General features: G+C 36.5%; 1 protein-coding gene across 1 annotated transcript in view; it reads right to left on the bottom strand.

Moving 5' to 3' along the window:
- The window catches only part of LOC148941565 (uncharacterized), a 20294-nt gene extending 16522 nt beyond the window's left edge, over positions 1–3772 (bottom strand). Inside the window, exon 1 of the mRNA XM_089104199.1 lies at positions 3679–3772. Coding sequence (XP_088960325.1) covers positions 3679–3772 — 94 coding nt within the window. The remainder of the gene's footprint in view (positions 1–3678) is intronic.
- Positions 3773–24225: the final 20453 nt, after the last annotated feature.

Raw genomic sequence — 24225 nt, 5'->3', positions numbered from 1 at the left:
TCAAACAGTTCGTGGTAACGAACTGTAAGTAAGGAGCGACCCGGCTCAATGGTAACCGAAACTCTAGAAAACGGGTTTTTGATACCAATAGATATATCAAAAGAATCAGATTTCAATGCTGATTTCAAATATATAACTTTCATCAAGTTTAGTGCTACCCATCAAAAGTTACGCGCCTGAGAAAATTTGGCTGATTTTCAAAAAAAGGGGGAAAGACCCCTAAAAGTTATAGAACCTTAATGAAAATCACACCATCATATTCAGCGTATCAGAGGACCCTACTGTAGAGTTTTCAAGCTCCTATCTAAAAAAATGGGGAATTTTACATTTTTTGCCATAATAAATAAAAGGGATGAGTTTTTATTTGTTTTTTTTTTTTTTTTTTTTCCCAGGGGTTATAGTATATAACCAGTTGTACGATAAAAAAGTGGAAGGGCTCAATTGAAAGGAAATTAAAATTTCTATTTCCCATTTTAATTTAACAAAAAAATATGAGGGCAACTAGGCCCCCACCCACGCTTATTTTTTTCCCAAAGTCACCCGATCAAAATTTAGAGATAGCCATTTTGTTCAGCATGGTCGAAAATATGAAAAATAAGTCTTTTAGGGTGACTTAATCTCCCGAAGTTCCCAGAGGGAGGGCTGAAAGTTATGAATTCTACCCAATGTTAACATATAGCATTAGTTATTGGGAAGTATACAGAAGTTTTCAGGAGGTTTTTTTTTCGGGTTGTGGATGGTAAGGGTGGGTCGGTAGTTATGTTGGAGGATCTGTTCATGATGGAAGTTTTCATGGGGGAAGGGAAATTTCCATGAAGGGGGCGCCGGACTTGCCAGCATTATTTATTGGTTATTGGGAAGTATACAACCATTTTCAGGAAGGATTTTTTCTGGGGGGGGGGGGCTAGAGGAGGGGGTTAATCTGGAGCATATTTCCTGGGATGATGTTTCTTTGGGGTAAGGGAAATTTCTATGAAGGGGGCGCCGGATTTCCGAGCATTAGAAATTAAATCGATCATTAGACGATCAGAAATTAAATAAAAAAAACAAGTTTTTTCAACTGAAATGTAAGAAGGAATATTAGAACTTAAAACGAACATAAATTATAACGTATATGAGGGGGTTCTCCCCCAAGTCAATACCTTGCTATGTACGCTACAGTTTTTTTTAGTGCTTTCAAAAGATCTATATATTCTAATTAAACAGCCTGTTTTATTCAGGGGTTTGTGAATCAAGTTTTTTTTTAACTTTTAAAGTAAAGAGCGTGGTATTGACTAAGGGGAGAACCCCTTCATATACGTAATAACATATACGTAATAAAAAAACAATAAAAAAACAAGCGATACGGCTCAATAGTAATCGAAACTTTTAAAAACGGAATTTTGATGTCAATAAATGTATCAAAAGAATGTGTTTATAATGCTGATCCTAAATATATAAATTTTATTAAGTTTAGTATTACTCATCAAAGGCTACAGGCCTGAGAAATTTTACTCGATTTTTTAAAGAGGGGGAAACATCCCCTACAAGTGAAAGAATTTTAATGAATATCACACCGTCAGAATTCAGCGTATCAGAAAACCCTATTACATAGGTTTCAAGCTCATATCTGCAAAAATCTGCAACTTTGTATTTTTTGCCAGAAGAAAAATATACGAATATAGAAGTTAGTTACGTAAGTTAATTTGTAAAGACATCCATTTAGCAAAAGAAAAGTAAAATTTTTATGCAAATAAAAGCTGCAATAACTAAAAAACGATCAGAAATTAAATAAAAAAACAAGTTTTTTAAACTGAAAGTAAGGAGCGACATTAAAACTTAAAACGAACAGAAATTAGTCCGTATATGAACGGGGCTGTCCCCTCCTCACCGACTCGTACTTTACGATAAAGTCTGACACTTACCCAAAACTTTATTTTTAAAAACAATAAAAAACTTTATCGTAAAGCGCGAGGCGTTGTGGTGGGGTCAGCCCCTTTCATATACGGACTAATTTTTGATTGTTTTAAGTTTTAATGTGGCTCCTTACTTTCAGTTTAAAAAACTTGTTTTTTTATTTAATCTCTCCCAGAAATCACGAAGGCTGGGATACACACTGAAAAAGGACGTGGTAATATGCCAATGCCTAGGTTCAAAAAACTCAAAGTTACCAAGGACATAAAATTTAAAAGAGGTTTTGCCTCTTGGACCCAACTTAGATCTATTCCAGAGGTGGTTTTAGGGGAGGAACAGAGGGGGCACTTGCCACGGGCGCAGAAATTTCAGAGGCGAAAAATTTCAGATAATAATCTAAAGTTTATAATCATTTTTACAATCATTTTAATTATTGAAATTTAATTTTTATTAAAATAAAGTAGAGGGCGCAGCTAACAAATGAAAATAATTAATAAATTATTAATGAATTAATAAAATTAAAATAAACTAAAGATAATTAAAAAATAATAATCTAAATAGTTAAACTAAAATAATTAATGATAATTAAATAATTTAAATAACAAGTTAAAAACAATTTAAAAAATAAATTACTAATTAATTAATAAATTGAAAATAATTTCGTTAATAAATGAAAATTTGGTTAAAATTTAACCTGAAAATTTCATGGTAGACAGGGGGAGGGAGGACAATAATCAATAATTTGCCCTGGGCACAAGAGAGGCCAGAACCGCCACTGATCTATTCATGCCTAAGAACTGCGATTTTCATGGTCGTGTAAGTCCCCAGTAAGTCACTTCATACTTGCTACTCTAATATTTTGTGTTGTAGTTACGTGATAAAGCCAAAAAAAGTCGAACAGAATTTACAGCAAGTTCCGAAGGCTGAGGAATTGTCTAATAAGTATCCCATTTCTCTACCAATGGGGTCGGCCCAGGTTAACCCTATAGAGGCAATTGTTGTAGAAAAACATCAATGTGCTTTTCGAGCTTTGATTGCCATCTTGCAGTTGAAAAACATTGCTTTTAACCGCATCGTTCGATGGGGCTAAAAGTTCGATGGGGCCATCGTTCGATGGCAGTCGACTGATGCTTTTGGGGAGCTGCTGTGTGACATGTGGCCTAGACAGTGAGTCACCAAGCCAAAGGATAAGAAAAACGAATGAAAATGTAGGTAATTTCTAAGCTAGAAACTGGGAATAAGACCCAAAGGTCGGAGAATTCCTTGCGTGCGGCGGCGTCATTTCGGGGGGGGGGGTCAAGAGGGGGCCGTTGCCCCCAATAATTTTAAGAAAAATTATTATATTGCCCATGCCTCTTCACTCTCCAGATGGAGACCCCTCTTGCCATCCCAATAAAAATACTGGAGTTACGCCCCTGCTTGCACGTCCTATGTGTATAAAACATATAGAATTTAAAATTACTGCAGATGAAATTCATGATGTGGGCAAGAAATTGGATCAGTAGCAAAACAAATTTCATTGAGTTGCAAAAATACAACATAAGACGATCGTGACTCAAAATTGTGAAACGAACAACTAAATCAGACAAATAACAAGGATGAAGAAAACAGTATAATTGTACACCAGGAGGAGAGATCCTCCTGATGATCCTCCTAAATTGTATTATGGAGGAGAGATCCTTCCTACATAATAGCTCGTACAACCCCTCGGGGATGATGGATCATTGGGAAGGCAGAGTGTGCCAGATGCGAATTTTTTTTTCTTTAAAGATGCCGAAATCTTACGACAGACTAAGAAAACGGGCTCAAAATCACCGAATTGACACAGAAGAGGCTGCCAAGTATTTTTTGACATTCCAGATGACATGTTGTCAGACATGTCTGACAATGATGATGGCGATGGGTCAGACTTCCTGTTTTCAGAAGGTTTTATTGATGATACAGATGAAGACTGGTTTCCTCTACTGGACAATCGCCACTTCTTTTTGCAACAGAATGACGTGGAGGCTAACACTGAACCCATCAACGATGACTCGGGGGAAACTCCACCCTCCAGTCAGCGACAGCAACCGGTAACAACAAGTACTAGAAAATCAAAGAAGAAATCAAAAGTCTAAGATAAATTCGGCCGAAAAAAATTTAGAGATATAAAAAGTTAATCTGTCTTGGAAAGGAGAGCCTCGCCACGTTCCAGGCATCTTGGGCACTCCACTTAAATACTTCCAGAAATTCTTTGACCATAAGCTTGCTGAGTCGATAACTGAACAAAGTAACGTCTCTGCACTTCAAACTGAGGGATGCAACCTCTGCCTTACAGCCGAAGAGCTAAAACTTTTCATGAACATTTTTCAATAATTGAAGGTGATAAAAGTTCCCTATTATCAAATGCAGTGGGAAGCAGGTATAAGATATCCTTAAATTACCAACAAGTTGGACCGACAAAGATTCGACAAGGTCGAACGTTTTCTTCATTTCAACGACAACAATGAAGCCAAGAGACCTAGAGAACAAGGATTCGAAAACTAAACAAGATTCGGCCCGTCCTGGGTTATATCCGTTCCAAGATTTTTGAAGTCAGCCCCAAAGAACTACTACTACTACTACTAACAACTCACCGCGACACCAAGCTGCCTGAGACCAACACAGCTACGCACGCTCCTCCTCCATCCCAATCTATTCAAGGCCTCCCTTTGTACACCCTCCCAGGAAGTTCCCGTTTCCTTTAAATCTTTCTTTGTGATGTTCTCCCAACCCAGACGAGGACGACCTGCTTTCCGTTTCGCCCTAAAAGATTGGCCGAAAAGAATAAGCTTCGGCAATCTGTTATCCTTCATCCGCACAACGTGCCCTAGCCACCTCAACCTTTCTTTCATTATAGCCCTAGAAAGCGCTATTGAACCACATTTTTCATAGAGCCTATTGTTTGAAACACGGTCAGTCAGCCGGGTACCCAGAACAATACGTAAGCAACTTCTCTGGAACACATATTGCAAATCTTCATTCGCTTTTCGGAGTGCCCATGCTTCAGAACCATATTTGACCACTGTCGTCACTGTAGCTTCCAATATTCTAATCTTGATGTGCAGACTTATCTTCCTATTCTTCCAAACTTTTTTTAACTGTGAAAAAACACCCTGAGCCTTAGTAATTCTACTTTTAACATCTTCACTGCTCCCACCATCTTTACTAATAATACTACAAAGATAAGTGAAACTGTCCACTTGATCAGTCTTTTTGTTACCCAACGTCACCTTTTCATTCTCTCTTATTCTTCGCTTTAGTGGTTCAGTTTTCTAAACATTATTTATCAAACCTATTCTAGCGCCTTGTATCCGCAAAACCTTCTAAAGTTCCTTAATCTTGCCTACAGTTTAATCAGGGATCCTTAGATCCTCAGCATAATCTAAATCAAGCAGACTTTCTTATCCCCATTTGATTCCGTGGTCTCCCATTGCCTTTCCTGTGCTCCTTAAGACGAAGTCCATCAAAATAATCCATATAAAGAGGGATAGAACACAACGCTGCTTAACTCCTGATTTAATACAAAACCAGCTGCTAACCTCATTTCCTACCTTAACCACAGCAGTGTTATTCTCGTACATAGCACTAACCACTTTAATGTATTTGTCTGGTATACCATGCAAGGATAAAACCTTTACTAAAGCTCTTCTATCAACAGAATCGAACGCTTGCTCATAATCTATAAAGTTGAGGACCAAAGGTATTTGAAAACCCAGGAGGTATTCTATTATTAATACCTTCCCAGCCTAAACAAGACTTAGCAGCTTCCTTATTCATCATGAGCCCTACTCCCTGTCTATGTACCCCGTCCTTCCTGCCTGAGTAAACAAATTCTATATCACCTAATTTCATACTTCCTACCCCTGGGATAACATTGAATTAATAAGAAAATGATTCCTTTCAAGGGGCAAAGCATATTAAGACAGTATCTGCCAAGAAAAACAATAAAGTAGGGGGAAAAAGTGTTTATAAGAGCTGGTGTGTCACATTTTGTACTGGATTTTGAAGTTTATGTCAATTTCATTTCTTGTTGAAATTAACACAGAGTCAGACTTTGGAGTTGGAGGCAACATAGTCTTACATCTGACGAGTGCAGGATATACTTCGACAACTGAGCTTGTAACTAATGAGTTTGCTCAAAATCAAAGGATTCCCTTGTATTAGCAGAATGAACAAAGCACGATTAAATGGCTTTCTACTCCTCACAGATGGGTAATTAAGAAATGAGAGAGAGAAACATCAGATTACAGGGCTGACGTTCATTCTGGCGTTGTTGTAGTAATATGGTTACATAAAAACATGGTTTGCTTGGCTTCAATGTATACAGGATTAGAGCCACAGCGTGAATCACTGGAATGTTAAGAATAAATTCAGGGTTGAAGTTTCAAGGTCGTCCATTGTTTATGAGTAAAACAGTTGTGCTAATAAACAATGGCAAGCAAATCACGTTGTTATCTAACCATTTCGCTACAACAACGCCAGAATGGATGTCAGTCCTGTAATCTGACGAATCTCTCCCATTTTTTATTTTCACCATCTACACCACCCACTTGACAGTTACTGTCATATGAGTGGCGCATATTCCGAAAACTTGCTGGTGGAGATGTGCCGAACGTATCTTTAGACACAAAAATGGTATATGACAATCTTCTGATGACTTATTGACACAGAAGTCTGACTTTAAGGACAGAAAAACTGACGATATTGAGAGCCTTCCGATCTGAAGTTGCTGCAGTGTTCTATGCGTCGACAAGTGTGATGCCCCAATATAAACGTGGTAGACCATCTGAAGATGTCGAAGTAAGTCTAAGCTCCATTCAAATTGGCAATCAAATCTGACCAGCAATGGACTTGATCACTGGCCAAAAAAGACTGACAAGTAAAGCCACTGCAAAGATTGAAAATCAGGATATGCTATTTTTGAATGCAAAAATGAGACCTGCCACTGTGTCTTACTGCCAAAAGCAATTGCTTTAAAGCCCTCCACACCAAGTGAGTGTCCCATTTTTGTATATTCGAGAGGGTAACGTTGTATTTTTAGAACGTGGTCCAAAATTGACAATTTTGAATAAATCATGCCAATTTTTTTTTTATCAAAAGTCTGACTTAGAGACCACATGGGAAGCGTTGGAGATTCATTCCTATAGTGGCCTGTATAGGGTTAATACTTGAGACTATCCAATTTAAGAATTGCTCAAACGAGAGACAGTTCATTTTGCAGATCGCGGCAATTTAGTAAGCATAAGCAGGAGTATTAATGTTATATAGATACCATAATACAATATATTATAAACATCAATTGACGAATGAAAGATCTTAAGCGGAACTGGCCAGCAATTAAAAAAACCAACAACGAGAAAAATATAAAAAAAAAACAAAAACAAACGAGACTGTGGCCAGTGGAGAGAAAAGAAAACAAACAAACGCAAAACAACGGGGATATTTCGCCTGTATCCAAATAAGGAGTATTCAGCACGAAATAAACACAAGAAGAACAGGATAAAAAAAAGATAAAACTAAAAACCAATAAAACCACCACCACCAAAAAAAAAAACAAATAAAAAAAATGTACAATTGGCGCAAACTGATCCACGTAGGGAAAGGGTGCTAATATAGAGTTACTTCAGTGTTGACACCAGAGTAACTGAGGAAAAATAAAAAAATTGTAAATTACTTTAATTATTCTGTTGCGAAATAATCCTTTTGTTAGCTATTACTGAAGCAAATCGTTTTGGTCTAGCAGGTAAAATAGTCCCCTGGTGATTATTTAAAATCTTAACCCCCTTATTGACTGTTGATTCACTCTTTAGAAGGTTATCATAAATTGGGTCAATATTTAAATTTCCAGAGTCCCTGTTTATGGAAAGTTTAGCAAACATATGTTTTTTAATTTCTATGGCTTCCCTGGCCCATTGGGTGTACCCCTTATCACTATAAATAGCCAAGGCTTCATCAAATTTTACAAAATGATCTTGTTGAAGCCAAATATGCTCTGCTAAAGCTGAAACGAAAGTTTCTGGAGGCTTGCTTAATTGTAGGGTTTTTTCTATTGAGTTTCGGTGTTCAATAAACCATTAATATTTGGGTTTTTTCTATTGAGTTTCGGTGTTCAATAAACCATTAATATTTGGTTTATTGAACACCGAAATTCAATAGAAAAAAAAAACCTACAATTAAGCAAGCCTCCAGAAACTTTCGTTTCCGCTTTAGCAGAGCATATTTGGCTTCAACCAGATCATTTTGTAAAATTTGATGAAGCCTTGGCTATTTCAAATGATAAGGGTTACACCCAATGGGCCAGGGAAGCCATAGAAATTAAAAAACATATGTTTGCTAACCTTTCCATAAATAGGGACACGGGAAATTTAAATATTGACCCAATTTATGATAACCTTCCAAAGAGTGAATCAACAGTCAATAAGGGAGTTAAGATTTTAAATAATGACCAGGGGACTATTTTACCTGCTAGACCAAAACGATTTGCTTCAGTACTAGCTAACAAAAGGATTATTTCGCAACAGAATAATTAAAGTAATTTACAGTTTTTTTTATTTTTTCTCAGTTACTCTGGTGTCCTCACTGAACTAACTCTATATTAGCATCTTTTCCCTACATGGATCAGTTTGCGCCAATTGTACATTTTTTTTTTTTTTTTTTTTTTTTTGGTGGTGGTTTTATTGGTTTTTTGTTTTATCTTTTTTTTTTTATCCTGTTCTTCTTGTGTTTCTTACGAGCTGAATACGCCTTGTTTGGATACAGGCGAAATATCCGCGTTGTTTTGCATTTGTTTGTTTTTTTTTCTCTCCCCTGGCCATCGTATCGTTTTTTTTTTTTTTTTTTTTTAGATTTTTCTCTTTGTTGGTTTATATTATAAACATCATAGATGTTACATAAATATGGAGAAATATTAAAAGAAATAACACGAAAAAAATATCCAAACAGTTAAAATGAAGAACTAGAACATTCCCAATTGGTGAATAAGAAACAGCAAATACAAATACAAAAACAACAAAAAATAATATATTTTTTTTGGTGTTTTAGCGACAATTTTCTGAAGAAGTCTCTAATTTTTGGTTATTTGTACTATTCAACACAGCTTCGGCAACTGGATTTAGATAACCGAACATTATTGAAAGAATAGAAGAAGAGTTGTGCATCCGATAGCCACAACTGTAGCCATAATATAACTTTGCGATGATCGAGACAAGCAATTCCAATAAGTCAGAAATAGACCCTCCATTTGACTTCTTATTACTATCTTGGCAGTTTTAAAACCACAAGTGTGCTGATATTTAAGAACATATCACGCAAAACCTCGGGACTCGGAGAAATATGACACGACTGAACCTTTGTTTTCTTGAAAGCACGGTCAAAATAGCAGGTAAAAAAGCTCCATACTCAAGGGGTGGCTTAATGCACCCTCCCCAAATCCAGAAATTCCAATGATTTCACATTTTTTTCTATTTTAGATACTAATTTTCTCCTTAACATATATTCTTCAGCACATTCAGCGCCCCTATCTATGACCTTATATTTGGCAATTTGAACTAGAAGGGCCCAGAAACAGAAATAAATTAGGATTTCGGTGGGGGGGGGATCTTAACTCTTTAGCTTTTCTACCGTTCCTCTTAAACTTCCAGTTTTTTTCATATACTTGGCCTGTTGTGTAAATTCAAATCTCCCCGCCCCGACAAGGAGTTCGAGAACACCCGGCTGTTGGCAGGATGTTTCACCTAGGAAGCTCAAACAAAGTGGGCTGATTTTTTTTTTGATTTTTTTGCAAGGCACCATCATGGATGAACAGAAAGAACATAGTTGGAACGATTCAATAGAAGCAGTAGTGTCAAATCTTCCATCGTTGACTAAAAATAGCAGGTAAAAATAAAATAAATAAATATAGTTGACTAGTCATAGTTGAATAAAATAAATATAGCAGGTAAAAATGAAATAAATCAAATATAAACAAATGGAATATATAAAAATAAAACAAAGTAAAAAAAAAAACGCAAAGAATCTCTATACACAAGGGGCGGCATAGTGCACCATCCGCAATTCGAAAGAATTTAAAGCTTCTTATCTTTTGTATTTCACCCACTTGCTGTTCTTTCACCTCCAGAGATAAATTTTTATAAGTTCAGGTATAGTTCTATGTATGGCAGACATAGGGTACCTGATTCTTCTGCTAGGATGCAGAAGAATGCTCCCCCAAGATCTCTTTTTAACAACTCCCATAAACTTCCAGTATTTTGGTATACTTAGATGGGTTTGTATTTTATGAATTACCCCCCTCTCCCACCTCAATAAAAATTTCCAGCAATGAAATTCACAATCATCGCTCAACAAATAAAAAGAAGACATTTTCGGGCAGATTCGGTGGAAGCACTGTTGTCAAATCTTCAACCGTTGAAATTCCACACCATACGTGCATGCTTATTCTCTATATTAAGATCTTCCTCGGAGGATTACCAGAGGATTTACAATAAGAGCGTAGGGGAAAGAAACACAGGTCATTATTAAGGGCTTTTGGGTCAAATTACAACCATGTGGGTAAATCTGGATGCGAGTGTCTTTTTTGGGGAAAACTAGTAATCCTTGTTAATCCCACCGAGAATGCACCGTGGGAGACAAAAAAACGTGATGAAGTATTGTAGACACATGTGTTTACAGAGAAAAAAATAGGGGGCCTGAGAATGGTCGTTATGACTAGAACTAGTTAGGAAGCATAATTGGCGCAAAAAATGAAAATAAAGAGCCCAAGGTAGGAACATTCTTGATGGATGTCAAGTAGCTTTATTTCGTAAAACGTAGAAAAAACGAAGGCAACTCAGTAGCGCAAAATCAGCAGCGTTAATTTTCAGCTAGGTTGACGAATCTTTTAAAGTCGGGGGCCACAGATCAGAATACATCAAAGCTTATAGTCAGGCGCGTCAATTGGAGAGAGAGAGGCGAGGGGGTAAACTTCCGACTAGATTTCGAGACATAATCTGTTTTTATATTTTCAGAAAAACTGCATTAACTAAAAAAGCAAAAATCAAAAAAAAAAAAAAACGAAGAAAAACAGCCATTGTCACCCATTTGTAGCAACCTTGAAGTACCAAAGAAAAGAAAAAGAAAAAAAAACCCGTAATGTTACGATCCCTACCGGCGGTGCTGATCTCCGTTCCATGACCCTTCAGCCAGGAAATGCAATGGGGGATTGGAAACCAACCAAATGACAAAAGACATTAAAATAAAACTATTTCTTCCCCTACAACCACCTGAGGTCTATTCATAACTTAAAACTACAATTTCATAAAGATTTTATTTTGGTTGCTTCAAAATTATGAACTTCTTAAGGCAATGAAACAGCTGTTTTTCACTGTATGTTGTTGACTTATTTTTATTTCTTTTTTGCTGATTTTTCACCAACATTTATTTTCTTTTTTTTAACTTGGCTTTTTTTAACTTTGTTTTTTAACCGTTACTACCAATAACTGCATAGCTGTAATAATTTTGCCCCGGGCAACACCAACCCAAGGAACGGCTCTGCTGACAACCAACCTTCGTTTTTAAGGATTATAAGTCATTAAGATAATTCAGAGACCAAATCTATATTCATTGACATAACAGGGGCAAAACTTTAAATTCAAAATACCAAGCACAGCAAGTAAAAATAATTTTTTGTCACTTGAAACTCTACTTGAAAACTCCTATCTTATGATATGTTTCTATTGGTTGCTTTAAAATTATGAAGTTTTTAGGACAGTGTCAAATGTTCAGAAGTGTTGCCACGTTGGACTGTAAAATAAGCAAAACCAGTTAGTTAAATTTGACATCGCTTTCCTTCAGTAAAAATTCAAACACAAACAATCCGTTGATTCACAAAGATAATTCCATCTTCCAAGGAAAATTCTACTTCTTAAGCTGTTTGGTGCCAAATGCTTTGTCACCACATTTGGTGTTGGCACCACATTTGGCCTTTTTTCATGGTGTTCACCCACGTTTCTTTTTTTTTAATTTAACGCTCACTAGAAGCGAAAATTCCTCAACTGCATGTTAAGGCCTTTTCCATTATAAACTGAAGTCTCGAAATTTCCTTACTTTTTTTACATATATGGTTGTGTAAGTTTTCACGCAGCCAATTAAAAAAAAAAAAAATATTTTCACGGTCTTTGGTACTTTTAGGGACGTACACGAAGTACTGAGATAATTCAATTTGTGATATTATTCAGTTCAATAGTCCATTCCAAAAGATCATGAAATACAAAAAAAGAGCAAATTAAATAAGCAAAAAAATTAAATAAACAGAAAAATGTAATCATGGTTGCAGCGGATAGCTGAAACCTAGTCAAGAAAGAACCATGGCCCATAGTAACCATAAATTAAAAAACGCGTTTGAAAAAAGAACTGGCTAGTGAGAAAAAATTGTTATTTATAGCTATTCAAAAATCGTAACTATTGTCTCGGTCTCGGCTAGTCTTAATTTGAAAACCGATTTTGAACGTTATTCTGGCTGGTCTATCACACAAATAGACCAGCCGTCATAAATTCTTGTCAAATAGGCAGCTGAAGATGTAAAGAATAGGATAAAGATCCCTCAGAGCCATTGCTGGCTCATAAGGCGGCGAATCGTGGTCAAGCCCCGGCACTCGGCACGCCGCAGGCTTCTATATATGGATTCTCATTGTAGCTTGTCTTCTAAACGCAGACAATTTCAGCTCTTTCTTGATGTCATGACTTCCAAATCGACCTTAAATTAGTGGTGCCTTTGTAAAATTATATTTTTTTTATTGAAACTTTAAATTTTGCCTCAGCTTGACTTTTGTCATTATCAAAGTCATATAGCCAAACCTTTGGTTCTTGTATGTGTTCAGATGGCGAAAGACAACTGTTTTCTTGTTCGTCAGATTGATTTTTTTTATATTGAAACGTAAATTAAAAGAACATTAGGGTCAAATATTTGTCATAGTGTGAGAGAATCCATTTTGATTATGATTTGGATTTATTTTCGTCCCTATGAAGGTCATATAGCCGAACCGTTTGTTATTTTAATTGTTAAGTTGGCGAAAGAAAATCTTTTTCTTTTTCTTCGGCTTGTCTTTTGTCACTATGAAAGTCATTTCACCGAACCAATGTGTCTTTTAATTGTTCAGGTGGTGAGACAAAATCTTCTTCTTTTACTTCGGCTTGTCTTTTGTCACTATGAAGGTCATATTGCCGAACCTTTGTTTCTTTTAATTGTTCAGGTGGCGAAACAAAATCTTCTTCTTTTTCTTCGGCTTGTCTTTTGTTACTATGAAACGTCAAATCACCAAACCCTTGTTTCTTTTAATTGTTCAGGTGGTGAGACAAAATCTTCTTATTTTGCTTCGGATTGTCTTTTGTCACTATGAAAGTCATATTGCCGAACCTTTGTTTCTTTTAATTGTTCAGGTGGCGAGACAAAATCTTCTTCTTTTTCTTCGGCTTGTCTTTTGTCACTATGAAACGTCAAATCACCGAACCCTTGTTTCTTTTAATTGTTCAGGTGGTGAGACAAAATCTTCTTCTTTTTCTTTGGCTTGTCTTTTGTCAATATTAATGTCATATTGCCGAACCTTTTTTTCTTTTAATGATTCAGGTGGAGTTACAAAATCTTCTTCTTGTGCGTCAGCTTGTATTTTGTTATAATGAAAGTCAATTAACCGAACATATGTGTCTAGTATTTGTTATGATGGAGAGACAAAATCTTCTTATTTTGCGTAAGATTGACTTTTGTCATTAAGAAAGTCATATAGCCGAACCTTTTGTTCTTTTAATTGTCAGATGGCGGGACAATAAATTCTTATTTTGAATCTGATTGTCTTTTGTCAATATGAAATGTCAAATCACCGAACCTTTGTTTCTTTTAATTGTTCAGGTGGTGGGACAAAACCTTCTTATTTTGCTTTGGATTGTTTTTTGTCACTATGAAAGTCATATTGACGAACCTGTGTTTATTTTAATTATTCAGGTGGTGGGTTATCCATGTCAAAATCCCAAACTCAATCATTTCAATTTTTACACGTTTTGATTCTTGCAGTCAGGTAAAAAAAAAACTTTTTTTTAATTTTTGAACGTTTTTGAATCAATACATGTTTTGATTTTGGCTCACCGTACATGAATAATTAAAACAAAATTTGCATATTAATTTTACTTTTATTTGGTTAAATAGCTTTCTTGAAAGTTCTTTAATTTCATTTACGAACGTTTTTATTAATAATAAATATACGTAACTTACGAATTAACTTACGTAACGAACTTCTATATTTATATATTTTTAATACATATATTAGGGGGTTCGCCTCATAGTCAATACCTCGCTCTTTACGCTAAAGTTCGAATTTTGTTCCAATTCTTTAAAAATGACCCCTTAATCACAAAGGCCGTTAATTCGAATAAATAGCTCTTACGAAAGCACTAAAAAACCTTTGGTTTAAAGAGCAAGGTATTGACTAGGGGGCAAACCCAATCTTAATCGTAGCAATTTATGTTCGTTTTCTCTTTTAAGACTGATCTTTACTTTCAGTTGAAAAACTTGTTATTTTTATTTAATTTCTGATCGTCTTTTTAAATAATGCTGGGAAATCCGGCGCCCTCTTCATAGCAATGTCCCTTCCCCCATGGAGAGATCCTCCCACGTAACCCCTGACCCACACCCCCCACTACCAGAGGAAATCCCCCTGAAGACGTCTGCATATTTCCCAATAACCAATACTATATGTAAACATTGGGCAAAGTTCATAACTTACAGCCCTTCCCTCGGGGACTGTGGGGGATTAAGTCATCCCAAACGACATAGTTATCATATTTTCGACCATGTTAAAAAAAAGGCTACATCAAAATTTGATTGGGTGACTTTGGGAAAAAAAGAGCGTGGGAGGGGGCCTAGTTGCCCTCCATTTTTCGGTCACATAAAATGAGCACTAGAACTTTTAATTTCAGTTCGAATGAGCCCTCCCGCGATATTCTAGGACCACTGGGTCGATACGATCACCCCTGGGGAAAAAAAAACAACAAAACAACAATAAAAAACAAATAAACACGCATCCATGATCTTTCTTCTGGCAAAAAATATAAAATTCCACATTTTTGCAGATAGGAGCTTGAAACCTCTACAGTAAAGTTCTCTGATACGCTGAATGTGATGGTGTGATTTTCATTAAGGTTCTATGACTTTTAGGGGGTTGTTTCCCCCTTTTTTGAAAATAAGGTAACTTTTCTTAGGCGCGTAACTTTTGATGGGTAGGAATGAAACTTATATATTTGAAATCAGTATAAAAATCTGATTCTTTTGATGTATCTATTGGTATCAAAATTCCATTTTTTAGAGTTTCGGTTACTATTGAGCCGGGTTGCTCCTTAGGCTACATACAGTTCGTTACCACGAAACTGTTTGATTTCAAAAAGTCCTAGCGCCACAAATATTGGAACTTTACGAAGAAGAATGAGGGAAGAAAGAGGAAAGCCTCAGGAGCCAGATCCCAACCCTTTCCCAAATTTCTAAGAACATCTTAGTCAAATTATCAAATATTTCTCGATTCCCAACCGGAAAAAATTCCTACTTGCGTGCCTAAACAACATAACACATTATACACCTTAAAGAAAAACTCATATCTTAACGTTATCTATCTTAACATTCAAACACCTACCGTCCCCTTGAAAAGCTTACCCAGAAACCATTTTCGCTATACACAGTTGCTTGCATTCAGATGGCTAAAATGAAGGGTCATCTCTATCAAAGAAGAATGAGAAAAAAAAGAAGACCCAAAACGGAACAAAAAACGACAGCTACATATCACTACCATCTAAGAAACCAGCTGTTTCTACCCATTGATAAGAAACTTTGGAAGACAAAAAAGGAGACTTAAATATACATAATAAATATAGCATTTAATTTCTGACAACTAAGACAAGTATTCCAGTCGTAATTCGACTGCAGTACTTCGTAACTTCTGCCACAACTTAAAAATAGTAGCTTCTTGCTACCAAGGGATTGCCCATTCTCTACCACCCAGTGTACATCGCAGAAAACCACTTCTTCAGTCACCTTTTGCGCATTTACACCACACCCTACCTCTACCTCTCTGTCCCACGTATGGCAAATTTCGCGCAACAAGTACTTCGGCAAAGAATAGCACGCCAGGGACGTATGTAGGCGGGAGGGGCTCGAGACCTGACCACCACCCCCCAAAATCATACATGTTTCCCAATTTATGGGCACCTTATTATTGCCCGCGGTGTGCCTGCGGTGTGCGCCGCCGAGCGTGGCACCCCGTCGCTTGCTGCACAACGCTTTTTCTGTTTGATACGTTTCAACATCCTACTCATTCGCATAATGAATGTTGTATAAAAAAAAGAAGAGAAAATATAATAAATGTAAAAAATCAAATAGCAGAGAAAAACAAGGGCGGTGTCAGCCAATGGAAAGAATATTGAGCGAAAATAAACAAATATTTCGACAAGGACCTCCGGCAAGTCGTGTTCAGTGCTAAGAATAATACGAAGGAAATATGGGCGAGTCGAAACTACTACTAATACTACTAACTACTCACCGCAGCACCAAGCTACCTGAGGCCCACACAGCTACGCACTCTCCTCCTCCATCTCAATCTATTCAAAGCTTTCCTCTTCACAACCTCGCAGGAAGTTCTCATTTCCCTTAAATCCTTCCACCCCAACCGCGGACGACCTGCTTTCCGTTTAGCCATAGACGATTGGCTGAAAAGGCCAACCGTTATGTAGCCTATAATCAACTATATGTTACTTTTTTCTTTTTTTAGTCTCTCAATTTCCGAAAAATACCTCTTTTATGCTCCATTTAGTGTAAAAGTGTGGCTCTAATAAGGCTACTTTTCAATCTGAATCGACAATCGTTTTTAAAGTAACTTCAAACCACCATTAATCTCAAAGAGGTAGCGCAGAATAACATCGTTGAAAATATTTGTTAAAATAGTTCAGTCGCATGATTTGCGGCAGATCCAGCAGTAAATAACTGAGTCTTTTATACAAGTTTAACTGATAACATGTTTTTGCGTCTCTGTCTTAAACTAAATCCAATATTAATGTTCCTGAAAATTTCCCAAACTTTTGCTTAAAGTACCAAAAACATTCAAAGACAATTTGTTTTCTCCTTTGCCCCTTCAAACCTAAGAACCACAGTTTGCTTAGATCTTACATCAGGATGGTGCTAAATTGTTAAGTTTTTAGGGTAATACCACATTTTCGTCAATGTTGCCACGTTGAACGACCAAAACAAATTATCTAAAATAATTAGTTATATTTGACATCGCTTTTCTGCTGATCCCCAAAGACGATTACACTATAAAGGAAAGCTATATCTCTTTGGCCTGATGCCAAACAGGTTTAACTGGTTTTATTTTTTTGCTGATTTTCACCCACATTTTTTTTTAATTTTACACCCGAGACTACCCCAGACTACCAAACCTGCATAGCTGCATATAGAGGTTTTTTCATTACTGATTTCATAATATTTTAATACACCTAAGGTTGTGTAAGTTTCCATTTAACCAATTTAAAATCGAATTTCATTTCCACTGTCATTTGTGCTTTAAAATGCTAAGAAATCCTATGCAGATGATTCTAATATCAAGGTTTATATTATATTTTCCAAAATAAAAAGCCATTCTATTTCTTCGCATATTTCACAAAAGGACGGAAATGATTCACATCATTATGTAATATAATAATATGTACATTGATCATATGCAGATGATTCTAATATCAAGGTTTATATTATATTTTCCAAAATAAAAAGCCATTCTATTTCTTCGCATATTTCACAAAAGGACGGAAATGATTCACATCATTATGTAATATAATAATATGTATGTATATAACATGTATATGATATGTATGTAATATATATGTATGTAATGTGTATATAATATGTATGTAAGGTATATAATATGTATGTAGAATGTAACATATGTAGGTGGTGGAACATGTGGCGTTGCAAGATAGACACCAGGTGGCGGGTAGTCAGTGCCCTACGTGTAAAACTGCATTCAGGCAAAACTCAGACTAAGCAAAATTAAACTCAAGAAAACTTGACTTGAAAATTAAAATGTTTTTAGAGGGGGTGGGGTAGTAGGGAGCCTGGAAACGGTCAAAAAACTCGTCGTCCGTGATCAGTTTGAAAATTACAACAGTAAGTTCTAGGTCAAGAGGAATCTTATTTAAAAAACAAATTTAGTTTTGGCGCCAGGTCCGTCCAAAAAACGGGGCTCAAAAAGCGCCAATTCTTTTCTAGTCAGCTCAAAGTTGAATGATGTTATTTTGCCAAATAATGAGCAATGCTATATTTTAAGTTGAAATAAATAAAATACATTCAGTCAAATAAAAAAAAATTAAACCCGATTCAAACTCGAGAAAAGAAAAATTCAAGCCAACAGAACTCAACTCTTATAACATTAAACTCGCTTACCGATCAACTCAGTAAATTCATGGCGATAAATTTTTATCACGAACAATCTTCACGATAGATTAATGAAAGTAGCACCTAAACTTTGGAGAATGACTAGACTACCGGATAAAGCTTCAAAGGTATTCGGAAATGTCTAGCTGGTAATAACGATGCTGACAAGACGACGTCATAAAATGATGACACGACGTCCCAACGGACGGAAGATGACTATCGGATAAAGCTCATATGGTATTTTGAGATGACTAGCCAGTAATAACTATGCTGACACGAGTACGTCAGAAAATAATGACAAGACGTCACCACTGCCGGAAGATGACTGAGGTATAAGGTTTCATAGTTCTTCGTAGAGGACTAGCTGATAATAACTATGCTGAGAAGATAACGTTATAAAATGATGACATTACGTCGCTAATGACGGAGGATGACTACCGAATAAAGCTTCAAAGGTATTCGGAGATGTTTAGCTGATAATAATGATGCTGACAAGAGGACGTCATAAAACGATGACATTACGTCACCAATGACGGAGGATGACTACCGGATAAAGCTTCAAAGGTATTCGGAGATGTTTAGCTGATAATAACGATGCTGACAAGACAACGTCATAATACGATGACACTACGTCACCAATGCCGGAAGATGACTATCAGATAAAGCTTCAAAGGTATTCGGATATGCTTAGCTAATAATAACGATTTTCTCAAGAAGACGTCAGAAAACAATGACACTACATCCCCCATGACGGAGGATGACTATCGGATAAGGCTTCAAAGATATTCTGAGATGTTTAGCTAATAATAACGATGTTGACAAGAGGACGTCATAAACAATGACATTACGTCACCAATGACGGAAGATGACTGCCGGATAAAGCTTCAAAGGTATTCGGAGATGCTTAGCTGATAATAACGATGCTGACAAGAGGACGTCATAAGACGATGACATGACGTCACCAATGACGGAGGATGACTATCGGATAAAGTTTCAAAGGTATTCGGAGATGTTTAGCTGATAATAACGATGTTGACAAGAGGACGTCATAAAACGAAGACATTACGTCACCAATGACGGAAGGTGACTACTGGATAAAGCTTCAAAGGCATGCAGAGATGTTTAGCTGATGATAACGATGCTGACAAGAGGACGTCAAAAAACGATGACATCACCAATGACGGAGGATGACTACCGGATAAAGCTTCAAAGGTATTCGGAGATGTTTAGCTGATAATAACGATGCTGACAAGAGGACGTCATAAGAGGATGACACTACGTCACCAATAACGATGATACCGTCATCTGTCATGACATTGTTAGTGACCTCAACAGGGGAATAAGCGTCAATGATATTGACTATGAAAAAGAGAGGAGTAAAAAATGTAATATTTTATTATTTGTTATATTTGTTTGGTATTCGCCAAATTTAACTTGGCTAAATCAAATGTAATTCGCTATTATGGACATTTTTGGAATATACTGCCTGAGCCTATAGAAAATGTAAATAAAATAGATACCATATAAAATACAAGGAAAAAATATTGATTAAAATACTGCTATAAAAATACAAATACCACATACTCGACGAAAAATCTGCTTATATATTATCTAAGCATACTTGCAGAAAAAAGTGTTTGGTACTTAGGTACTATCAATATTTTACATACCCAAAAACTACACATCAATTACAAACACACATCGAATGAAGCCCGTTAATATGTTACTGACAATAAGATAAAAGATAAGCACTAAGCTGACTCACAGCAGTAACGGTAGCTTATAATAAGCTTTTAGTAAGAGCAGCGTTTCAAACTTTATGTCCCCCAGTAGGTTCCTTATTACAATGAAAATGCCCCATGTCCATGAAAATATACTGTTAAGGGAGGTCTTTCCAACGGTGCAGATGATGGTGAAGCAGCTTTGTACTGGGAGAAAAGATCTTTCACCAGGCGATACAGCCCTATGTTATTCAACTGTCTGTGTCATTTAAATAATTCAGTAAGAGCACTCTAATAGTTCCACCGAGTTTACGGTATTTCTCACCAAATCAAGCAGGAGTCACTGCAGAAATCCAAAACTCATCTGATAGAGTAGCAGTGCGAGTGTTATACAGGCAGAAAAGGCTTTTTCACCGTAGAAAACAAGCCTAGGTTAATCATTTCCCTGTTTTGGCATTGAATTACTCAATAACTGCACTTTAACAGTTGCAAATTAATCATGGTCTATCTCACTGACTCAGGCACAAGAGTCACGCGGGAATCAAAACCCAACATGATGGCGCAGCAGCGCGATTACTATACAGGCAGAAAAGGCCTTTCACCGTAGAATACAAGTCTAGTTTACTCAACTGTCTATTTGTGTCATTGAAATAATTCAACAACTGAACTTTAACAGTTGCACCTATGTTCCTCACAGACTCAAGAACAAATTTACAGTCACTGCGAAAATAAAAGACTACTCTGATAAAGCAGCAGTGCGACTGTTACAGAGGCAGAAAAGGCTTTTCACCGAAGATTACAAGTATAGGTTAATCAGATGTCTGTTTGGCATTGAAATAATTCAACAACTGCACTTTAACAGTTGCAACTACGTCATGGTCTTTCTGACCAACTCAGGCACAAGAGTCACGCGGGAATCAAAACCCCATGTAATGACTCAGCATTGCGAGTGCTATATAGGCAGAAAAGGCCTTTCACCTTATAATACAAGTCTAGTTTACTCAACTGTCTGTTTGTGTCATTGAATTGATTCAACAATTGAGCTTAAATATTTGCACATATGTTCCTTATCGCCTCAAGCACAAGAGTACTGCACTTATTTGATAGAGCAGCAGCGCGAGTGCTACACAAGCAGAAAAAATCTTTCACCGAGGAATATAAATAAGTCTAGGTTCATCTAATATCTGTTTGTGTCATTGAAATGATTCAGCAGCTGCACTTTAATAATTCCACCTTTGTTTCGGTTCTTCTCACCAGCTCAAGCATGAGAATCACAGCGGAATTTAAAAATACATCTGATAGGGCAGAAGAGCAGTGAGAATCAGTGTCACTATCTTCCGTCAAACTAAGTTTATCAAAAAGATATCCTAAGGGAAATACTTTGTCAGTGGCAAGTTCCATAATATGATCTTTCTACATCATTATCATTCTTCAAACTAAGCCAATCACAAGGATATTTTCGCATAAGAACTTCAGCCGTAGCAAGTCTTACAGTTTAAATCTTTCAGAGTTAAGTCATCAACCTCTTTGACTTTGAACGTTTCGAAACAAATTTTGGTTTCGTGTCGCGACCTTTTTCAGCAAAATGAAACCCATCTGCTAATTAGACAATATCAATCGAAGACGAGGAATCCTTAGTAGCAATACAAAAAAATTATTTCATAAGTGTTTCCATATTTGAACACTTAAAGCAGCATCCAAGTAGTACTTAAGAATACTTTTTAACCCGAGAGTGAAATTGGCGAGTAACGACTCCAAGGCGTTATTGTACTCAAACTTAACTATTGACGGCCAGATAGTAAAAATAGTCGACCAGTTTATCTACCTGGGTAGCCTTCTGACATCTGGAAACTGTCCGTTTTCAGCTATGAAAAATACCACCGATATTAGCCGACTGCTAGCTCTCTCTCTGTAGAGCTAGCATCAAGAGACTCCTGAATGTCTAGAAACGCAGCTAAATTTCCAACCAATTGAAAGTCCGTCTCTTCAGCAGCCTCACTGTGATAATCACCCTGTACGAGTGTGATGATTGGATACCAAGAACAAGTACGACCTTCTTACCTTCGAGATGCGGTCCTTACGCCCTATAGCAAAAGTCAATTACGCCGACCATGTGACAAGCAAAGAGGTACAAAGACGGCTCAAATCCCTGACACAATCATCGAAAAAATTCGACCGCTGCCGGAAAGACCATGGAAAGACCCCGAGGAAGACCATGGAAGCGATGGATTAAAAACTTCGATCACCAGAGCGTTGTGGTGGTGATCGATATAGAGAACGGCACAAGACAGATTGTCATATCGAGTCCTGGTTCATGCCCTGTCGAAAGGAGTGGCTCCAAGATATCCGTGAGGGTGGACGGGAATTAAGAAAGAAAGTAAGTTATTCGAAACATAAATTTAACAAATAAAGGCCAGAAAAACCGAGGAGTTGCTCTTTCTCAGAAATCATGCACAAAATTTGGCGCATTGCCAAGCGTGGCAGAACTGTAAGGAACGTGTGGCATTCCGAAATACACACCAGGTGGCGAGAAGTCCTTACCCCTTGAGCAAAACTACATTCAGGGAAAACTTTAAATGTTTAAATAAGGAAACACTAATGAAATAATTTTTTCGTCTTGATCTACAGACCCTCGTGAAATTGGCGAGCAGCAGACGCCAAGACGTTATTTTACTCAACATTCTCCGTTTTTACCCTTCGCTATTTGGATTTCTAGCGTTTGAGTAGTTTGATATGAATGTGTAATTTTAAGTAATTAGTTCTGATGTGAGTAATTCTAATTTTGTATAAATTAATTTTAATAAATTAAACATAATTTAAATTAAAATCATATTTAATTTAGTTTAGATCTGATTATAATTAATTCTAATCTAGGTAAGTAATTCTAACAGATCAGAACCGCTTACCCTTTCAACATTCATTGCCTTTCCTGGAAGAAAAATGTAGACGGGGTTTGTTTTGTATTATCTACGACACACCAAAATCTATTTTGATAGAATCCTCCCCCCTTACAATTTTTCCTACAAGTGAGAAGAATAGAAATAATGCATTTTTAAAACAATGAATTTTTAAGTTTTTTGAAACTAAATAAGATGTAAGAAAAATAATTAGACAAGTTGATTGATATTGCTGGGCTGACATGCACTGGCTTTTAATTAGTATCTTAACCAAATTGTCAAGAAACATCTTTTGATTTGCCAAAACTAATTTTCTCTCAGCTTCCAAGTAACTTGCATTCTAAATGATTACACATTTTTACTACCGTAAATATAATTTTTATTCCCTTCTGTATCCGTATCACTAATGAGCTAAACAATCTAAGGTAATTTCTATCAAATCTAATAACACACCGGTAAGCCAAAACATATAAATAAAAAATAGAAAAGCATTTTTAAGTATCCATAAAATATTTTACTTTCAAACTACCGTGTAGGAAAATTTTTACAATAACAGTCGAAATGTTGCGGCAAAAATGCTGGTTCGGTCATAATTTAAGGATGAGAGGTTGCCCGAAATTGGGCTTTTTGGGTGCCCTGTTAGGGCCGGATGAGCGTCCTTCACTCACAAATTCACCCACCCCCCTGATGGTCCCATATATAGCCATAACAATGTATTTCTCCATTAGATCAACCTTGTCATACGTTATAGCTCTTTTTTTAATCAGGTTATATTCTCAGTTTGAAAATTATCTCCCTGTGTGATTGAGTGTGTAATTTACCAAAATACTATTTGAAAGCATTTTAAAAATTGTATAATAATAGAAAGAAACAGGATAATCGGATTAATAAAAACATCCGGCATATTATTAGGCACAAATTTCTTTGTTTTAGTATTTTCATTTAGTTTTTAAATATTCCTTGGACTATATATCTGAGAATAAGGGGGAGGGGATAAATTTGTGAGTACATTGCTTATTATATTTGGAAAGAGTGCACAAAAAGGAATCGCGTAGTGTGTTCACCTTGTCCCTATGTCAGTTATGGAAACCCGTATATACTTACATGACACTTACGCGGGGGGAAAGGACCTCTGGGACCGCCCCCTCCCCGATGTCTCATGATTGTGTTTTATTTTCCCACAATTTTCTGATACTTCTCACAGGATATAGGATTTGAAGGATTTGCCCCTCTCCACCTTCCGAAACAAATTCTGTTT

Source organism: Artemia sp. Qi Xiang Cuo, chromosome 18, assembly GCF_049724085.1.
Source record: "Artemia sp. Qi Xiang Cuo chromosome 18, ASM4972408v1, whole genome shotgun sequence".
Lineage (NCBI taxonomy): Eukaryota > Metazoa > Arthropoda > Branchiopoda > Anostraca > Artemiidae > Artemia > Artemia sp. Qi Xiang Cuo.
The sequence above is the reverse complement of the archived record's forward strand: the minus strand, read 5'-3'. Positions and strand labels throughout refer to the sequence as shown.